This window comes from Moschus berezovskii, chromosome 5 (genome assembly GCF_049115385.1).
Source record: "Moschus berezovskii isolate FMDL1 chromosome 5, NW_MosBer_1.0, whole genome shotgun sequence".
Lineage (NCBI taxonomy): Eukaryota > Metazoa > Chordata > Mammalia > Artiodactyla > Moschidae > Moschus > Moschus berezovskii.
In genome coordinates this window covers 102,344,618-102,361,458 of record NC_142464.1, presented here as the reverse complement: position 1 = coordinate 102,361,458, position 16,841 = coordinate 102,344,618, and the positions used below count along the sequence as shown (strand labels likewise).

The following is a 16,841-nucleotide window of genomic DNA, read 5'->3' as shown; positions in this document are numbered from 1 at the left end:
ATCTCCCTAACTGGTTGGCAAGGCTGGGCAGAGATCCAAAAGCTAATTTGAAAGGATAGCTTAGGGAGGTCATGGATGAAATAGTCTCCCCAAATGCTGACTGTACTAAGCCCATGCAAAACTCTTTTGGAGTTGGCCAAAAGGCTCAAGTGTTTTTCTCACTCCAAGGAAGATGCGGGGGCTTGTCTGGACTTGCTGGAACACCAGCCCACGATGCCAGAAAAAGAGGTCCCCTCATGAGGCGAAGTTGTTTCATTAAAGGTGGCCTTGTCGTGCCACCCTGAGCTCAACCGAGTCTTGATTCTCCTTCCCTTCAACTCTGTTCTCTGGGGATGGCATTGCTCTAACAGATTCTCTTCCCACTACACTTACTCTACCCTAAAGCCACTTCTAAATCTCTCTTTCAGGGGAAAGCTTCCACTTCACCACTGCAAAGCTCTCAAAACACCAGGCTATTTTATATCTACAGGGAGAGAGATTCCATAACCCGCCCTATGGGATGCAAGCCAGAGGCTAAAGAGAGGATTACCGATGTTCAACAAGAGAGGCATTGCTCTGGAAACTGCTTTCTAAAACAAGCCAAGGGAGCAAAACAGAAAAGGCTCCAAGATTCAGGAACAATCCGAGTGATGCAAGTGACAGGGGGAGATTCAGACCCAACCCAGACAAGCATTTAACCCACTCAAGGAAATGAATAACATTAAGAAGAATTTGACAAGCATCTAAAAAGGTGAAGAAAGAGAGGAAAGAAGAACAGAAAGACAAGAAACATGATTATTTTAAATTGATTAAGACTGAAAGTAGAGGATTTTATCTCAACTTTAAAAAAGCCGTTCTTCTATTTCTATTTGGAGAAGTAGACCACTAGGGATTTGTTTTTCTCCTTCAAACTACAGTTCCTGAAATCCAGCCCTTTTCTGTTACATGAAGTTGCAGAAATATAATTATAACACTTTCTGGAGGAGTAGATTCTGAAAGTTGCATATGGGAAAACAAGCACGCACGCTGTCTTACCCAGTTTAGAGCTTTCTGTTTGCTGTGTTAGAAGAGAGGGATGAATTGCAAGGGAGGCGGGGAGAAGAAGGACTTTCAAAACTCTTCCTGAAAAAGTAGAAGGTCAAGCAGATTTCTAACTAACCCATCTGCAGATCTGTGGTCCTTGAGCCACCCACCAAACAGGTCAGGTGGTCAAAGATCAACGTGACCTTGGACAAGGATATGGGTAAGCCGGAGAAGGGATTTACTCACTGCTTGAGTCCTGATGGTTATTGAGCTAGACCTACTCTGGGATAAGTTCAGTGCCAAGAGTCAGGTTAGGTTGGGGGTAAGGAAGATCACTCCAATACTTTGGCCACCTCATGCGACGAGTTGAATCACTGGAAAAGACTCTGATGCTGGGAGGGATTGGCGGGGGGAGGAGAAGGGGACGACAGAGAATGAGATGGCTGGATGGCATCACCGACTCTGTGGACATGAGTTTGAGTGAACTCCGGGAGTTGGTGATGGATAGGGAGGCCTGGCGTGCTGTGATTCATGGGGTCGCAGAGTCAGTCACGACTGAGCAACTAAACTGAACTGAACTGAAGGAAGATCACTATGAAGGTAGATAAAATATTGTCATTTGTTCTCAGAACTCTTAAATCAAGAAAAGAATATCGCACAAGTGCAAGAACATAAGAGAAGGCAATGGCAAGCCACTCCAGTACTCTTGCCTAGAAAATCCCATGGACAGAGAAAATCCCATGGACAGAGGAGCCTGGTGGGCTGCAGTCCATGGGGTCGCTACTAGTCGGACACGACTGAGCGACTTCACTTTCACTTTTCACTTTCACACATTGGAGAAGGAAATGGCAACCCACTCCAGTGTTCTTGCCTGGAGAATCCCAGGGACGGGGGAGCCTGGTGGGCTGCCGTCTATGGGGTCGCACAGAGTCGGACACGACTGAAGCGACTTAGCAGCAAGAACATAAGACAAGCATGCAAATGACAAGTGTCATTAGAAAGGCTATGCAAAGAGTCATTGAGCTCCGCTGTCCCAAGTCCCTGGTACCCCCTCGTACTTGAGATGTTCGTTGTTCCTCCAGATCCTGGCCTTATTTTACATCCTAGGGCTCCCTCACTTGAAAAGTTCAGCTTGGGGTTTTTGACCTTGATCCATACACCTGTTCCAATCATTATGAACTTTTTGTTAATTCCAGCACCAGCCTGCCCTGCAGCACCTTCCATTAGGTCCTCTAGCGTGGTTTCCACTACCCTACCTAACAGACTGAATCAAGCAGAATGTGTGCATGCTCAGTTGCTTCAGTCGTGTCTGACTCTTTGTGACGCTATGGACTGTAGCCCCCCAGGCTCCTCCGTCCTTGGAATTCTCCAGGCAAGAACAAAGGAGTGGGTTTCCATGCCCTCCTCCAGGGATCTTTGCCACCTGTGGATTGAACCTACATCTCCTGCACTACAAGCAGATTCTTTACTGCTGAGCCACCAGGGAAGCCCTAAATCAAGCAGCACAGGGTGACACATGGTATGAAGACACAGATCCTACCATTCGGATCACACACCATCCTATCATTCGGCAATACACTGTGCTGATTGAAAGGGTGGCTTCCTCAGGTGATGTGGAGCCAGTGGCTAAGTGAGGTGATCCTGTCCCCGGGGAATGTGCACTGTCGCCACTGAGTTTTAGGTATGCACCCTGAATAGCAGCGGAGACTGGGTATATCACTTCTGGCTAACTACTATGCTCTCTGCTGAAAGGGGAGAGACACCAACTTGGAGAAAGTTTCGTATGAGGTGGAAGATGAAGAATAAAGCAAAGAGTGTCTTTCTGTCACACTCAGCTTCACCTGCTGCCTCAGGGGAGTATGCAAGCATGAATGGAGATGAACTGTAGCCATCCATTTTCAAACTTTCTATGATAGTCCTTGCAATGGTCCTTTTAAACCAGTATTTAATACCTCTAAGCTAATCCTGCAGGATCTGGAATGAGCAAGTGTAATAAAAGAACTTGAGGGTTGATTTCTAGTATTGTGGTGCTATGGGCTTCCCAGGTAGCCCCAGTGGTAAAGAACCCTCATGCCAAATCAGGAGACTTAAGAGACTCAGGTTTGATCCCTGAGTCAGGAAGATCCCCTGGAGGAGGGCATTCTCCCCTGGAGAATCTTATGGAGGAGCCCGGCAGGCTACAGTCCATACAGCTGCACAGAGTCGGACACGATTAAATCAACTTAGCATGCATGCATTGTGATTCTAAATGAGGGGAGTGGGCATTTTCATTTTGCCCCTCACCCTAGGGGAAAGACGGCCACACCTACAGACAGTTCTGGTTGTCAGAACTGCAGAGGTTACTAACAGGTGATGGGTACAGAGAGGCTGGAGATGCCGCTAACCATCCTACACTGCAGAGGATGGTCCTCACCACAAAGCCTAACGTGTGCATGGTGCTGAAGTTTACAAACTCCACCCTGAACGAGGAGTCAGAAGATAGGGCTCTAGGCCAAGTTACACCACCTATTGGTAATACATGGGGTCAGTATCTTACATTCTTTGCAATTCAACTCTTCCATCTTTAACACAGGAGTCATCTACTCGGGGCTGTTCATAAAATCAAGTGGAAAACTTATGTGGTACACAAAAGCAAGGTGGCCTTTTATTATTCAGCATCACAACTTCTTCGTCATCAACATTCTCAGACTACCCTTTAGACAGACACAAATTCAATCAACAAATATTTACCTGGGCCTCTGAAATAAATAGGACAGTTTTAATCTTATCCAAGAAACCTAAGTGCCCATGGAAAGTCAAATAAGCCTGAGGTCCTCCCTAGCCCAAACAAAGGAGAAAAAAATCCTCTCTTGTCAACACAAGTTTAGCATTCAGCTTTCCTTTGTCAATGATCTACAGACAAGGAATCAACCACGGGTTAGAAAATACTTACCCCGTGAATTTTCTTTTCATGATGGCAAGATCCAGGCATCCTTGGCACACATTCAGGACAGCATTGGTTGGCGGGTATTTGAAGCACTTCCCCCTGAACATTTAAAAGCAGCTCAGTGTAAAATAGCAGTAGTGAACACAGTCATATCTAATTCACTAAATCTCATGAGTTGCCACGGGTGACAACAATAAACAGGATAAACAGAATACACCAACAAAAAGGACTCTCCGTCATGAAGAGCTTCTCTCAAAGCTAAAATGAGCACCATTGTGAAAGTGGATTCCTTGAAAATGGACTACATCTTTCCACATGTAATGAAGTGAAGGATTTTCTTCACTAGAAATATAGAAATGCTCCATGTGAGTGTCAGACCAGAAAAGCAGTTGGGGGTGATAGAAGAGCTGTATTTCCCTGTAATGGAGAAGACTTAGGTGGGGTTAGGCACAGAGTTGGCAGGTCTTCTAACATGTTATAGAGGCCTACGAGCCAGCAACAGGAGGGTTGTGGGGAGCAGGGGAGGAGAGGGTGAGGGGGGGCTGAAGTTCTAATGCTGACTTTTACCTGGGACAGAGTAGCAAAGCACAAGGGACAGGTGACTGAAGGACAGAGCTGGGAGAGGAAACAGCATCTCTGTGGAGGTATCACATGTACTGCGGGTATCCGGGTAGAATTCCTGGGCTCCAATAAAGATCTACATTGTTTATTAAGGCCTCTGCTGTTGCAATTGTGTTTGTTATCAATACGTGATGCTTTCAAGAGAATAGACATGCATGTGATACCCCAAGATTTACTGGGAAGTTGTCACATGTTAACTAACCATCTACTTGCCACTGTGAAGGATCTATTTATCCAAGATGATTAAAACTGCGGCACGTAAGTGGGTCTTTGGGGCTTAATGATCCTTCTAGACCCTCTGGGGACTTTCCTGGCAGTCCAGTGGTTAACAGTTTGTGCTTCCAATGCAGAGGTCATGGGTTCAATTCGTGGTCGGGGAACTAAGATCCCACATGCCAAATGGTATGACCCCTCCAAAACAATAATAGCCTTCTAGACTCCCCGGATTTATCCTGCTCTTCCACTTAGCATTTTCTCAAGTCTAGAAATGTGGCAGAACAGGTAATTGGTGATTTTTATCAAAAATTGTGGTAAAAGACCCTGAATTAACCAGGAAATCATGACCTGTCCACAGAATAAAAGTCTACAAAGAATTCAGCTGACAGGTTCAAAACATTACATATGTTTTAATGTTTCTTTGCTACTTGGGCTGTGGCCATTAAAAAGAATTATACCTATAAGAGAATGTTAATTGTACATACAACAATTACAAATATAACTACATCTACAATATGTATATTCTCCACCAAATAATGTGGGTGGAGAATAAAACTATGATTTCACAACTGTTAATCCACTAAACAGATAAATACATGAGTAACAGTGATTAACAATTTCTTATTTGCTTAATAAAGGATAAAACATATGGCGTGGAATTTTATAAAATTGTATGTACAGTGCAACATTAATGACTATTCACAAAAGTGCCCTCTGAACCCCAAGTAGAACCTATACTTATCTAACATCCACTGAGACAGTAAATATAGAAAATACACTAACCTAAATTCCACTGAGCATACAGATTTAAAATGAGATAATCCAAGTGTTGTTTGTATTCTAATATGGAAGCAGAGAGAAAGGCAGGTAAGAGGGAAGACTTCAAGGGATATTTTATGTCCCAAATTAGTTGTCTTTGATTTCTATATCAGATTTTATTTATATATTTATACATCTATCCTCAGATTTGCCCCTCAAAACCCAATTTATGAATATAATATTCTCTATTTGTGAGTAGATGTTCCCTATTTTGAGTGTTGACCTATTGACCTTCTGTGGGAACACAAAAGAGGTGATTTGGGGCTAAAGGAGGAGCAAAGAGTTTTGCATGTAGGACGTGGAGAACGAAAGAGAGGGAGTTCTTGCTACGTTACCCTGTAACCATGCATAGCTCCCTGAGTTGTGGGGTGCATGGAACACATAAGCCTATTGCCCTGCAGGCTTTGCACTGGGAGCTTAGGAAGCGGTGGCTTGGGCACAAGATACCAATGAAGACTGCTTGCCTAGGATCTAGAGGAACCAACTAACAATAATGATGATGATCATGGGATAATCACAGCTAAAACAGAGTACTTACAATAGCCAGGTACCCTTCTAAGCATATGATACATATGTACATGTACATGTATATATATAATTTATCACAATAACTTAATTAGGTAAATACTCTGCATTGGAGTTTGCAGCCAAAAATCCCTCCATGCATTAATAATATATTACCCTTTTGCATGGCAATATCCTCTCTATATATATGTTCTTCAGAAATCCTGAAGGTTGGTTCCAGGCTAGGCAGTCAATATTCTAAAAGCCTCTGTTCTCATTTCTTCAATTTTTCTCATATCTGTCTGTCTCTCTCTGACCCTTTTCTTTGACTCTGTAGTTAGCTATTCTATATGGATACAGGATAAGAATACAGAATCTATTATATATTATGATATGACGAATAGACAAATGATCAGTTCAGTTCAGTTCAGTCGCTCAGTTGTGTCCAGCTCTTTGCGACCCCATGAATCACAGCACGCCAGGCCTCCCTGTCCATCACCAACTCTCGGAGTTCACTCAAACTCATGTCCATCGAGTCGGTAATGCCATCCAGCCATCTCATTCTCTGTCATCCCCTTCTCCTCCCGCCCCCAATCCTTCCCAGCATCAGTCTTTTCCAGTGATAGACAGATACAAATATCAAACAGAACTACAATTGACATTAGTTTATTTCCAGTCAATTCAGGAGCAAAACATAAATTGCAAAGAGATTTTTAAATTTTTTTAAAATGATAGGAATCCAAAGTACTATTAATAACAATAATAATTTGGGTTAGGGTACAATAGCATCGAAGAATTGATGCTTTTGAACTGTGATGTTGGAGAAGACTCTTGAGAGTCCCTTGGACTGCAAGGAAATCCAACCAGTCAATCCTAAAGGAAATCAGTCCTGAATATTCATTGGAAGGACAGATGCTGAAGCTGAAACTCCAATACTTTGGTCACCTGATGTGAAGAACTGACTCCCTGGAAAAGACTCTGATACTAGGAAAGATTAAAGACAGGAAAAGGGGATGACAGAGGATGAGATGGTTGGATGGCATCACCAACTCAATGGACATGAGTTTGAGTAGGCTCCAGGAGTTGATGACAGCCAGGGAAGCCCAGTGTGCCACTGTCCATGGGTCACAAAGAGTTGGACATGACTGAGTGACTGACCTGACTGACTGACAATGGTGACTCATTAAGTTGTGCCATGAACTAATTTAAGTCTACCCAGCAGATGTGAAAAACAACATATGCACCTGAGAAACACAAGGGAAAACATGGTGGAGTAGAAATTACATTGACTCATGAGCCAGGAACGAAGGTTCTTGTCATGGGAGTGCCACTTACTAGTGCTATATGTTTGAGCAAGTGACTAAAGAATGAAAAAAATCTGTTTTTTGTCTATAAAATGAGAAAGTCTGACAATTAATTTTAAAGGGTTTTTCTAGTTCTATCATTCTGTTTCCCCCACTCTCCAAATCTTCAATTTCTCTCTCTCTTCAAGGCCATTCCCCTTTGCCTTCCACGGTGATCATAGTAATATCAAGTTCATAGAAATATCAAAAGCCAAAAAAACCCCTCTCCTTCCCTTGCTTGGTAATTTTACAAATATTGACTAACTATCTTCTGTGTGCCATGCACTGTGCTGTTTAATGTGCTACATATAGTGAAGAAGAGGCTTGCTGCTCTCAAGGAGCTAAGAGTCTGGAGGAAGAAGCAAACGAATACACAGGCATTTGTAGTCTGGTCAAGGGCAAGCACCAAGCACATGGCAACACCCAGAAGGCTTGATGACTGGGGACGGGAGGTTCAAAGAAACTTCACAGATGTAGTGGTGTGCACCTAACAGCCCATTTCTCTCTTCCATTCTCAGGGAAGCTTCCAGAAGGAGTAGCCTGTACTCGGCCATCCTAGGCCCACGATCTACCCACTCCTCAAGCCTCTGTAACATAGCAACCACAACCACCACTTCCCTGACACCAACTTCAGTGGGACCACCAGTGGCCAACATGTTGCCAAACTCAATGAAACATATTAAATTTTCTCACACTTTCAACGCTGTCTATATAAACTCCTTCTGGAAACACTCTATTCTCCTAGCTATCACAACATTCTTCTCTCTTCTGACCATTTCTTACCCTTTACCTCTCTGACCATGTCTTCTTAATCTTCCTAAGTTTCTTCTCTTATGTTCATCTACTCTTTAATGACTATGCTACCCGAATCCCGTCTTTGATCTTCTATTCTTTTTTCACACAATCTCTTTGGATGAGCTCACTCATCCTAAAGGTCTGCACTCCTGTGTTCCTGCTACTGATACCCACATTATATCTCCAACTCTGGGCTTCCCAGGTCGTGTTAGTGGTAAAGAATCCACCTGCCAATGCAGGAGACCTAGGAGATGTGAGTTTGTCCCTGGGTCAGGAGGATCCCCTGGAGTAGTAAATGGCAAGTTGCTCCAGTACTCTTGCCTGGAAAATTCCATGCATGGAGGGCTACAGACCGTGGGGCTGAAAGAGTCAGACATGACTGAGCATAGCACATTCTTCTCCTCTGAGCTTTACAGTCACATATCCAGCTGCCTATTGGACATATCTACCTTTCTCTTCCACGAACACTTCAAACTCAATGTGTTCAAACTGAAATTATCATTTTGTTCCCAGATGGGATTCTTTTCCTCATTCTCCTATATTCTCAATATCAGTTTGTGGCTCTGCGAACCCATTAGTCACCAACTCATAAATATGAGAGTCATGTTTCCTTTTCCTTTCTCTCACCCACCTACTTCATTCAGTTCTGCTAATTTCTTCCTTAAACATTTATCAAATCTACCCTTTCCTCTTTTCGTTATTTCTTTGGCTGGACTGGGGTCTTAGTTGCAGCACACAAGATCTTTAGTTGCTGCATGTGGAATCCCCGACCAGGAATCAAACCAGGCCCCCTGCACTGAGAGCATGAAGTCTTAGCCATTGGACGACCAGGGCAGGCCCTGCTCTTTCCTCTTCTCCTACACTAACAGTGCTCTGATTCAGGTATTCACCCTTTCATCTGGATTATTCTCACAACCTTTGAACCGATCTCCTTAGCTCTAATATTATGCATTATCTTTGAAAAACCAGAACGATCTTTCAAAAAGTAAAGCAGGCCATCCTACCCACATGCCTTAAAACCTTCATTAGTATTCTACCAACTTAAGAATAACGTTCCAAGCTCCACAGTACAGCACACAAAGCTCTTCATAACCTTGAACTTACCAGCTTTCTAGCTTCATCTCTCATTCTTCAGTCAGTCAGTCAAAAGATATTTATTAAGTGCCTACCATGTGTCAGGTGCAATTGTAGGTGCTGAGGATACACAGCGAATAAAAGAGACAGTAAACAAGAACTTTCAGTAAAACATAGAGTATGGCCAGACAGTAGTTAGTGCCAAGAAGAAAAATAAAGCATGGAAACGAAATAGGAAATATGTGGTAGGGGATGAAGAACTGCAATTTCAAATAGAATGGCATTCAGGCAAGACTTAGAGAAGGTAAAGGATTAAAATAGATAAATAGATGATAGATAGATGGATATTTAGTCACTAAATTTTGTTTGACTCTATTGTGACCCCACTGACTATAGCCCACCAGATTCCTCTGTCCATGGAATTCTCCAGGTAAGAATACTGGAGTGGGTTACCATTTCCTTCTCCAGGGGATCTTCCTGACCCAGGGATCGAACTCACGTCTGCCTCACTGTAGGTGGATTCTTTACTACTGAGCCACCTGAGAAGACCCAGATAGAATTTCAGGAAGCAGAGCAGAGCACAAAGGCCTTAATGGCAGAAGTATGCCTGGCAGAAGCATTCCCTGGACAAATCCAGGGAATAGCAAGCAGGCTTGGTGTCTGAAGCAGAAAGAGCAGGAAGAGGAATTAATTGATCAGAGGGTTGACTTTGCTGGTAGCTCAGTGGTAAAGAATCTGACTGTCAATGCAGCTTCTCTGGGTTCAGTCTCTGGGTCAGGAAGATTCCCTAGAGAAGGAAATGATAACCCACTCCAGTATTCTTACCTGGAACATCTCCTAGACAGAGAGGCCTGGCAGGCTACAGTCCATGGGTCGCAAAGAGTTGGACTTGACTTAACGACTAAACAACAACAGCAGCAGTATTTTACAGGACACTGGGAGGAGTTACTCAAAGTGAGAAGAGAAGCCATTGAAAGCTATTGGAGGGACTTAAGGAGAAAAGCAACATGATCTGACTTAAATTTTAATAGGATCCCCCCTGACTGCTATATCAAGATTAGAGTGAAAAAGGCCAGTACAAAAGCAGTGAAACAAGTGAAGAGGCCACTGGAAGAATGTGGGCAAAGAAGGACAATAAGTAAAACCAAAGTAAAAGCAGAGAAGTTGCATCTGAAATATACTGTTTTATGAAGGAAAAGCTGGGAATCTGCTAGTATACTGGATATGGGGTGTAAGAGAAAGTGGGGAGGATGATGCTACATTTTCTGACCTGAGCAATAGGAAGAAAGGAGTTGCCATTTGCTGAGAAAACTCACGAGATGAGCAAATTAGGAAGGAACAAAATCATGCTTGGTACAGAACAAGGGTCAGAAATGTTTTCTGTAAAGGGCCAGACATATTTTAGTCTTTGGGGGTCACATATGGTCTATACCCCAACTACATAACTGTCATTGTAGGACAAAAGCAGCTGGCTATAGATAATACTTAAACAAATGAGTGTGCCTGTGTTTCAAAAAGCTTTATTTATAGATACTGAAACTTGATTTCATATAAATTTCACATCACAAACTACTGTTCGGTTGGTTTGTTTCAACCATTTAAAAATGTAAAAACCATTCTTTGCTCACAGGTCAAAACAGAAAAAGGTGGCAGGCCAGGTTTAGTCTGTTGACCCCTGGTAGAGAACACATCCAGTTTTCAGCAGCACCGTCTGTCTTCCAACATTCAGTTCAAGGCTTCTTCCATGAAACCATAATTATTCACGTGAAGTGGAGGAGGGCATGTCTTCATGGCCCTTATAAAACCAGCTCAAATTCTGACATGAGTTACTCAGTGAGCAAAATGGAGATCTTTTAGGAGTACTCACTCCATAAAATAGAAAGCCCCAGAACAGACAACAAAATACTACCAAATTTACCAACATTTAATGTACACTCAGCTTCTCAGAAATATAGCCGAGAAGAACACTAGGTATACTATTAAAGGGATACAGAAACTTCACTCCAATGTCAGAAACGAACAGAACCTTCTTAGCATTAGATGGCATAAAGACTCAAGAATAATTACTATGGGGTGGGGAGGGAAAACTCTAGAAAAATAAACTGTGCTTGTGAAACTGACAGAAAGCTTTTTGAAGAAAATAACTGGTCTTCTCCAGGGAGTTTCCAATGTTCAAATTTGAAGCTTAAAATTTTTTGTTGTTTCTAAGTAGATTTACTTTAAAAAGAAAAGAGTCAGTACTCGGGGAGAAAAAATTACAACAGAATAGATGTACAGTCAAAAAGTAAAAATAAAGCAGTTTAATAAAGGGGAAATGAGGAAATATCCCACACACATTTGGCTAAACACGAGGAGATTTATTGATTAAAGTCTATCCTATGATCCTAGGTAGTCCAATGATACAGTCAGTTGCACAATAAACAATGTCTTTAGAAAGTCATTTTCGAGAAGTCAGTCCTGACTTGCAATGCATTCAGTGGCTTGTAAAATGGTGTGGCTAGCATCAGTAGCTATGGCAATTGCCAAATCCAGGGAAGATCTCTGGACAGCAGCTTCTTAACTGCATAATCATATTAAGCTGCCTAAAATCTCCAGGCTACACTTTCCATTTCTGTAAAGTGGGGATATAGATACCTACTCCACAGAACTTCAAATAGGATAACACTTTAAATGGGGTAACACTGTAAGACCTTTAAGTTTTAACCTTGAGTGCCTGATTCTGAGTAAATGTCCAACACACAGAAATTAAGACATTCTTAGAAATGATATGCTAAAACTGTCTCCTGTATTTCCTAAACTTTGCAATTAGAGGTTGCAATAAATGTCAAAACCAGATGACTGAAAAAATGCAAACACCCTACTCTTCCCCAGCTTTACATTTAGAGAACAATTAGGACACCATACCTTCTCAAAGGCACACTGAGGGTTTCTGCAAACAGCGGGTTTGCAGATAACGATATCACCATGGCAACGGCAGTTCTGGCATGAATCGGGCTTCCAAATGGTGGCATCCTGCAAAGAAGCATAAGCTCTGAGTTAAAAACTGATCAGTCAAGGTAGGAGCACACAGAAGTGGTGCCATCAACAGCCCCACAGCCTGAACATTTAAAAGGCAAAGGAAAGTCATAGGCACATGCAGAGCTTGCTGGGTTCTGATTAAACCCCAAGAAGCTATAAAAGCAGCCTAATCCATTTCACCACAGTCAACCCACGTAGCCAAAGACAAGGGCAGGCAGCAGAGAGCTGTCGATTCTCAGAGTAAAAACAATCGATTGGACTGAAATCTCAGGAGGACAAGCTGCTCCCTGACTTGAGGTTTCTCTGCACTGCTAACTAGCAGAAACCATCAGAGTGTGTCCAGAAGAAAATGATGCTTGGACCAGCACTAACCAGCTTCCCAAGAGCAGCTTTTGCCACTGGGTACTTTGAGCACCTCACACTTCACTTCCCAGTTCTTTGGTACTACATCTGCTCACACTCATCTATCCCATGGCTCACCTTTATCCTGACGGGATAAAGTGTAGACCCGTCACCTGGCCCTTGCCTCTCGCCCTAGCCTCAGCAAATCTGACTGCTCTGAGACTTCTGTCTGTCCACGATAGATGGTCAAGCCATTGGACAGCCCCAGCCTCCTTTCTCCTGGCCTCACAGCTTATCTTCTTCCTGGTTCCCGCTTCTCCTTGACTCTCCCAAAGAGAGCTTGCCAACCAACACACTTCTTCAAGCCTCACCCTCAGAGTGAATCATTTCCTAACTCTTAAGCCTATGCACTGCATCCTCCACTCGGGTGTGACTCTTCATGGCTTCTCTGGAACCCCACTGTCTCCTGCACATATTGATACACTTTTACTGCACTCACAAATTCCTGTTATCCTGCCCGGACCAGACTGTGAGCACCCCAAAGCAGACACTGTCCTGGGCCTGGCACACTGGAGGTCTTTCTAAATCAAACGTTCACAGTGCACAGGTCTCTTAGTGAAGCTTTTGTCCCCCTTTCTAAACTTCCTCATCCTTTTGTCCTCGAATAACTGAAGTACTACTCAAATACATTGGAGAGAAGTAAGGGAAACCTCTAAACTCTTGATAGAGTCACAGACTATTAGCACTAACCTGAACTGGGATGAGCTGGGAAAAGCATGGGTGCTAGTAAAAGATGCTATCACACAAAGGCAGACACCAAATGTGACAGCTAACTTCTGCGTCAACTTGGCTAGACTATGGTACCCAGCTGTCTGGTCAAATACAAGCCTAGATGTTGCTGTGAAGGTATTTCATAGATGTGATGAACATTTATCATCAGTTAAGCAAAGGAGATTACCCTCAACAATGTGGATGAACCTCATCCAATCAACTGAAAGCCTTAAGAGAAAAACAAGGTTTCCTAAATAAGAAAGATTTCAGCCTGAAGACTGTATCACAGAAATTCTGCCTGAGTTTCCAGCCTCTTGGCCTGCCCTACAAGCTTCAAACTTGCCAGTCCCCACAATCACATGAGCCAATTTCTTAAAATGACTTCCTCCCTCTACTTTTCCCTCCCTCTTTCTCTCCCTCTCTCCACCCTCATACATATACATATACATATACATATACATATGGTTGGCCATAACATCTTTTTTTTTTTTTTTTTTTTGGCCAACCTAATATAGTGAAGAGGAACTCAAAAGCCTCTTGATGAAAGTGAAAGAGGAGAGTGAAAAGATTGGCTTGAAGCTCAACATTCAGAAAACGAAGATCATGGCATCTGGTCCCATCACTTCATGGGAAATAGATGGGGAAACAGTGGAAACAGCGTCAGACTTTATTTTTTTGGGCTCCAAAATCACTGTGGATGCTGATTGCAGCCAGGAAATTAAAAGACGCTTACTCCTTGGAAGGAAAGTTATGACCAGCCTAGATAGCATATTAAAAAGCAGAGACATTACTTTGCCAACCAAGGTCTGTCTAGTCAAGGCTATGGTTTTTCCCGTGGTCATGTATGGATGTGAGAGTTGGACTGTGAAGAAAGCTGATTGCCGAAGAATTGATGCTTTTGAACTGTGGTGCTGGAGAAGACTCTTGAGAGTCCCTTGGACTGCAAGGAGATCCAACCAGTCCATCCTAAAGGAGATTAGTCCTGGGTGTTCATTGGAAGGACGGATGTTGAAGCTGAAACTCCAATACTTTGGCCACCTCATGCATTGAGTTGGAAAAGAGTCTGATGCTAGGAAGAATTGGGGGTGGGAGGAGACGGGGATGACAGAGAATGAGATGGCTGGATGGCATCACCGACTCGATGGACATGAGTTTGAGTGAACTCCAGGAGTTGGTGATGGACAGGGAGGCCTGGCGTGCTGTTATTCATGGGGTCGCAAAGAGTCAGACACGACTGAGTGACTGAACTGAACTGAACTGAATATATATGTTTCCTATTCATTCTGTTTCTCTGAAGGACCATGTCTGAGATACCAACACTGGTACAGACTTACATGGATTGTGCACAACACTCTCAAGGAAAAATGAAGTCGGCCTTTGTGTTCAGCAATGTTATACAAGACAGCAAAAGAGACACAGATGTATAGAATAGTCTTTTGGACTCTGTGGGAGAGGGCGAGGGTGGGATGATTTGGGAGAATGACATTGAAACATGTATAGTATCATATGTGAAACGAATCGCCAGTCCAAGTTTGATGCATGATACAGGATGCTCGGGACTGGTGTACTAGGATGAACCAGAGGGATGGGATGGGGAGGGAGGTGCGAGCGGGGTTCAAGATAGGGAACACATGTACACCTGGGGTAGGTTCATGTCAATGTATGGCAAAACCAATACAATAATGTAAAGTAATTAGCCTCCAATTAAAATAAATAACTTAAAAATAAATAAATAAATAAAATGGAGGAGAAAAAGAAAAAAAAAAAGAAATGTTAAATGTATAATCTTTCAGGGAATGTGCTTCAAACCCCAAGTGATAGAAGAAATACAAAACCTATCTGAGGTGAGATGACATTCCCAGTGCCTAATTCATGAGAAACTTGAATTAAAGTAAACGCATACTGGAACCTGACTTGGAACACCTCTGAATTTCTTTCTCTTTATGTTACAGCACATTCTTCTGAAATGACAATCGTGTGCCAACCACAGTCTATTCTTAACCCAAAAAGCAATGACAAATAGGTGAGGGGGAAAAAAAATTCATTCTCAAGTACAATGTAATATATGTTCCCTGCTGATTTAAGAAAATAGTACCAGCTTCAGGATACAGATGAACTAAAAATGACAACTTCATGAAGTCAGCAGCTGCTGTTTATTGATCACGTATCCCAGGCCAACAGGAAGTGCTGGTAGGAGAAGGCGCTTGCGGCGCCGGAAGAGGCTGGCCTCTGCCACCATCGGAGAGCGCTGAGCCCAGCAGAGAGGGAGGCCATCAGTGTGTATCAGCGCTTCGTGAAACTCTTCCAGGAACGACAACCCTACGAAGCTGGAACTGTAATTATCATGACTATTTCAACATGAGGAAACAAGACGTGAGAGATTGAGCCATTTGCTCAAGTTCACAAAGGTGTCTGAGACCTAAGAGCCCAGACTCTGACATCAGGCTACTGGATCTGAATCCTGGTGTCACCAGTCATACAGTGAGTCCATTTCATCAAGGTGTCTGTGTCCCAGGTTCCTCATCTGTAAGGCAGATAAAGACCTAAACTCATAGGGTGCGTGAAAAGATCAGATGAGATGCTTAAAGAGATTTGAACAGGGCCTGGAACTTATCAAAGGCCCATTATTTATTTTTAACGTAATTGATTGTTGAATAAGCAGGGTGACAATATACAGCCTTGGCGTACTCCTTTTCCTATTTGGAACCAGTCTGTTGTTCCATGTCCAGTCCTAACTGTTCCTTCCTGACCTGCATACAGGTTTCTCAATGTAGATGACACCACCCTTATGGCAGAAAGTGAAGAGGAACTAAAAAGCCTAAAACTCCCTCCATTCTTGCACCAGGCATTAAGCTCTTCCCCACACCTCAACTATTTCCTCAGTGACCCTAGATTCCAAAATAGTCCATTTTACCTTTTAACGGCTGTCAATCACTGGATGCAGCTCACTCAACTCTACACAGAATGTCCTAAAAACATGGAATCTTTTTTTCATGTTCATTTGTAGAAACATGATTTTTCAATATGTTAATTAAAAACAAATTTTCTGGGCCCAGGGAGCATTCCTGAATTTGTTCACATATCTGTATTCCCTCCAGTATGCCACTTCCAGGAAGGAAAGCTAGCTTTATTCCTCTGTGTATAGCCCCTCCACTGAGCACAATTACTGTCGGCTGACTTCATTAGTGAACAACTTTGAATACTTACTTATCCTGAAGAAATTTCTTTCCCCATGACTTGAGATATCCCAGTTAGGATGAGAGGTCTTGAGGAAACAATATTTAAATGACATTCACTACAAAACCCCCATAATGTTGAAGCTTATTAGTTCACTGGAACCAAACTACAAGGACTTCCCTGGTGGCTCAGCTGGTAAAGATTCTGCCTGCAACACAGGAGACCCAGGTTTG

General features: G+C 42.9%; 1 protein-coding gene across 2 annotated transcripts in view; it reads right to left on the bottom strand.

Annotated features, from left to right (window-relative positions):
- FRAS1 (Fraser extracellular matrix complex subunit 1) overlaps nucleotides 1-16,841 on the bottom strand; it is a 533,887-nt gene that overhangs the window by 320,405 nt on the left and 196,641 nt on the right. For both annotated transcript variants that reach the window (XM_055434121.2, XM_055434122.2), the window contains 2 exons: nucleotides 12,205-12,312; nucleotides 3,935-4,027 (listed from right to left, as the gene is read on the bottom strand). In XM_055434121.2, coding sequence (XP_055290096.2) covers nucleotides 3,935-4,027; nucleotides 12,205-12,312 — 201 coding nt within the window. The remainder of the gene's footprint in view (nucleotides 1-3,934; nucleotides 4,028-12,204; nucleotides 12,313-16,841) is intronic.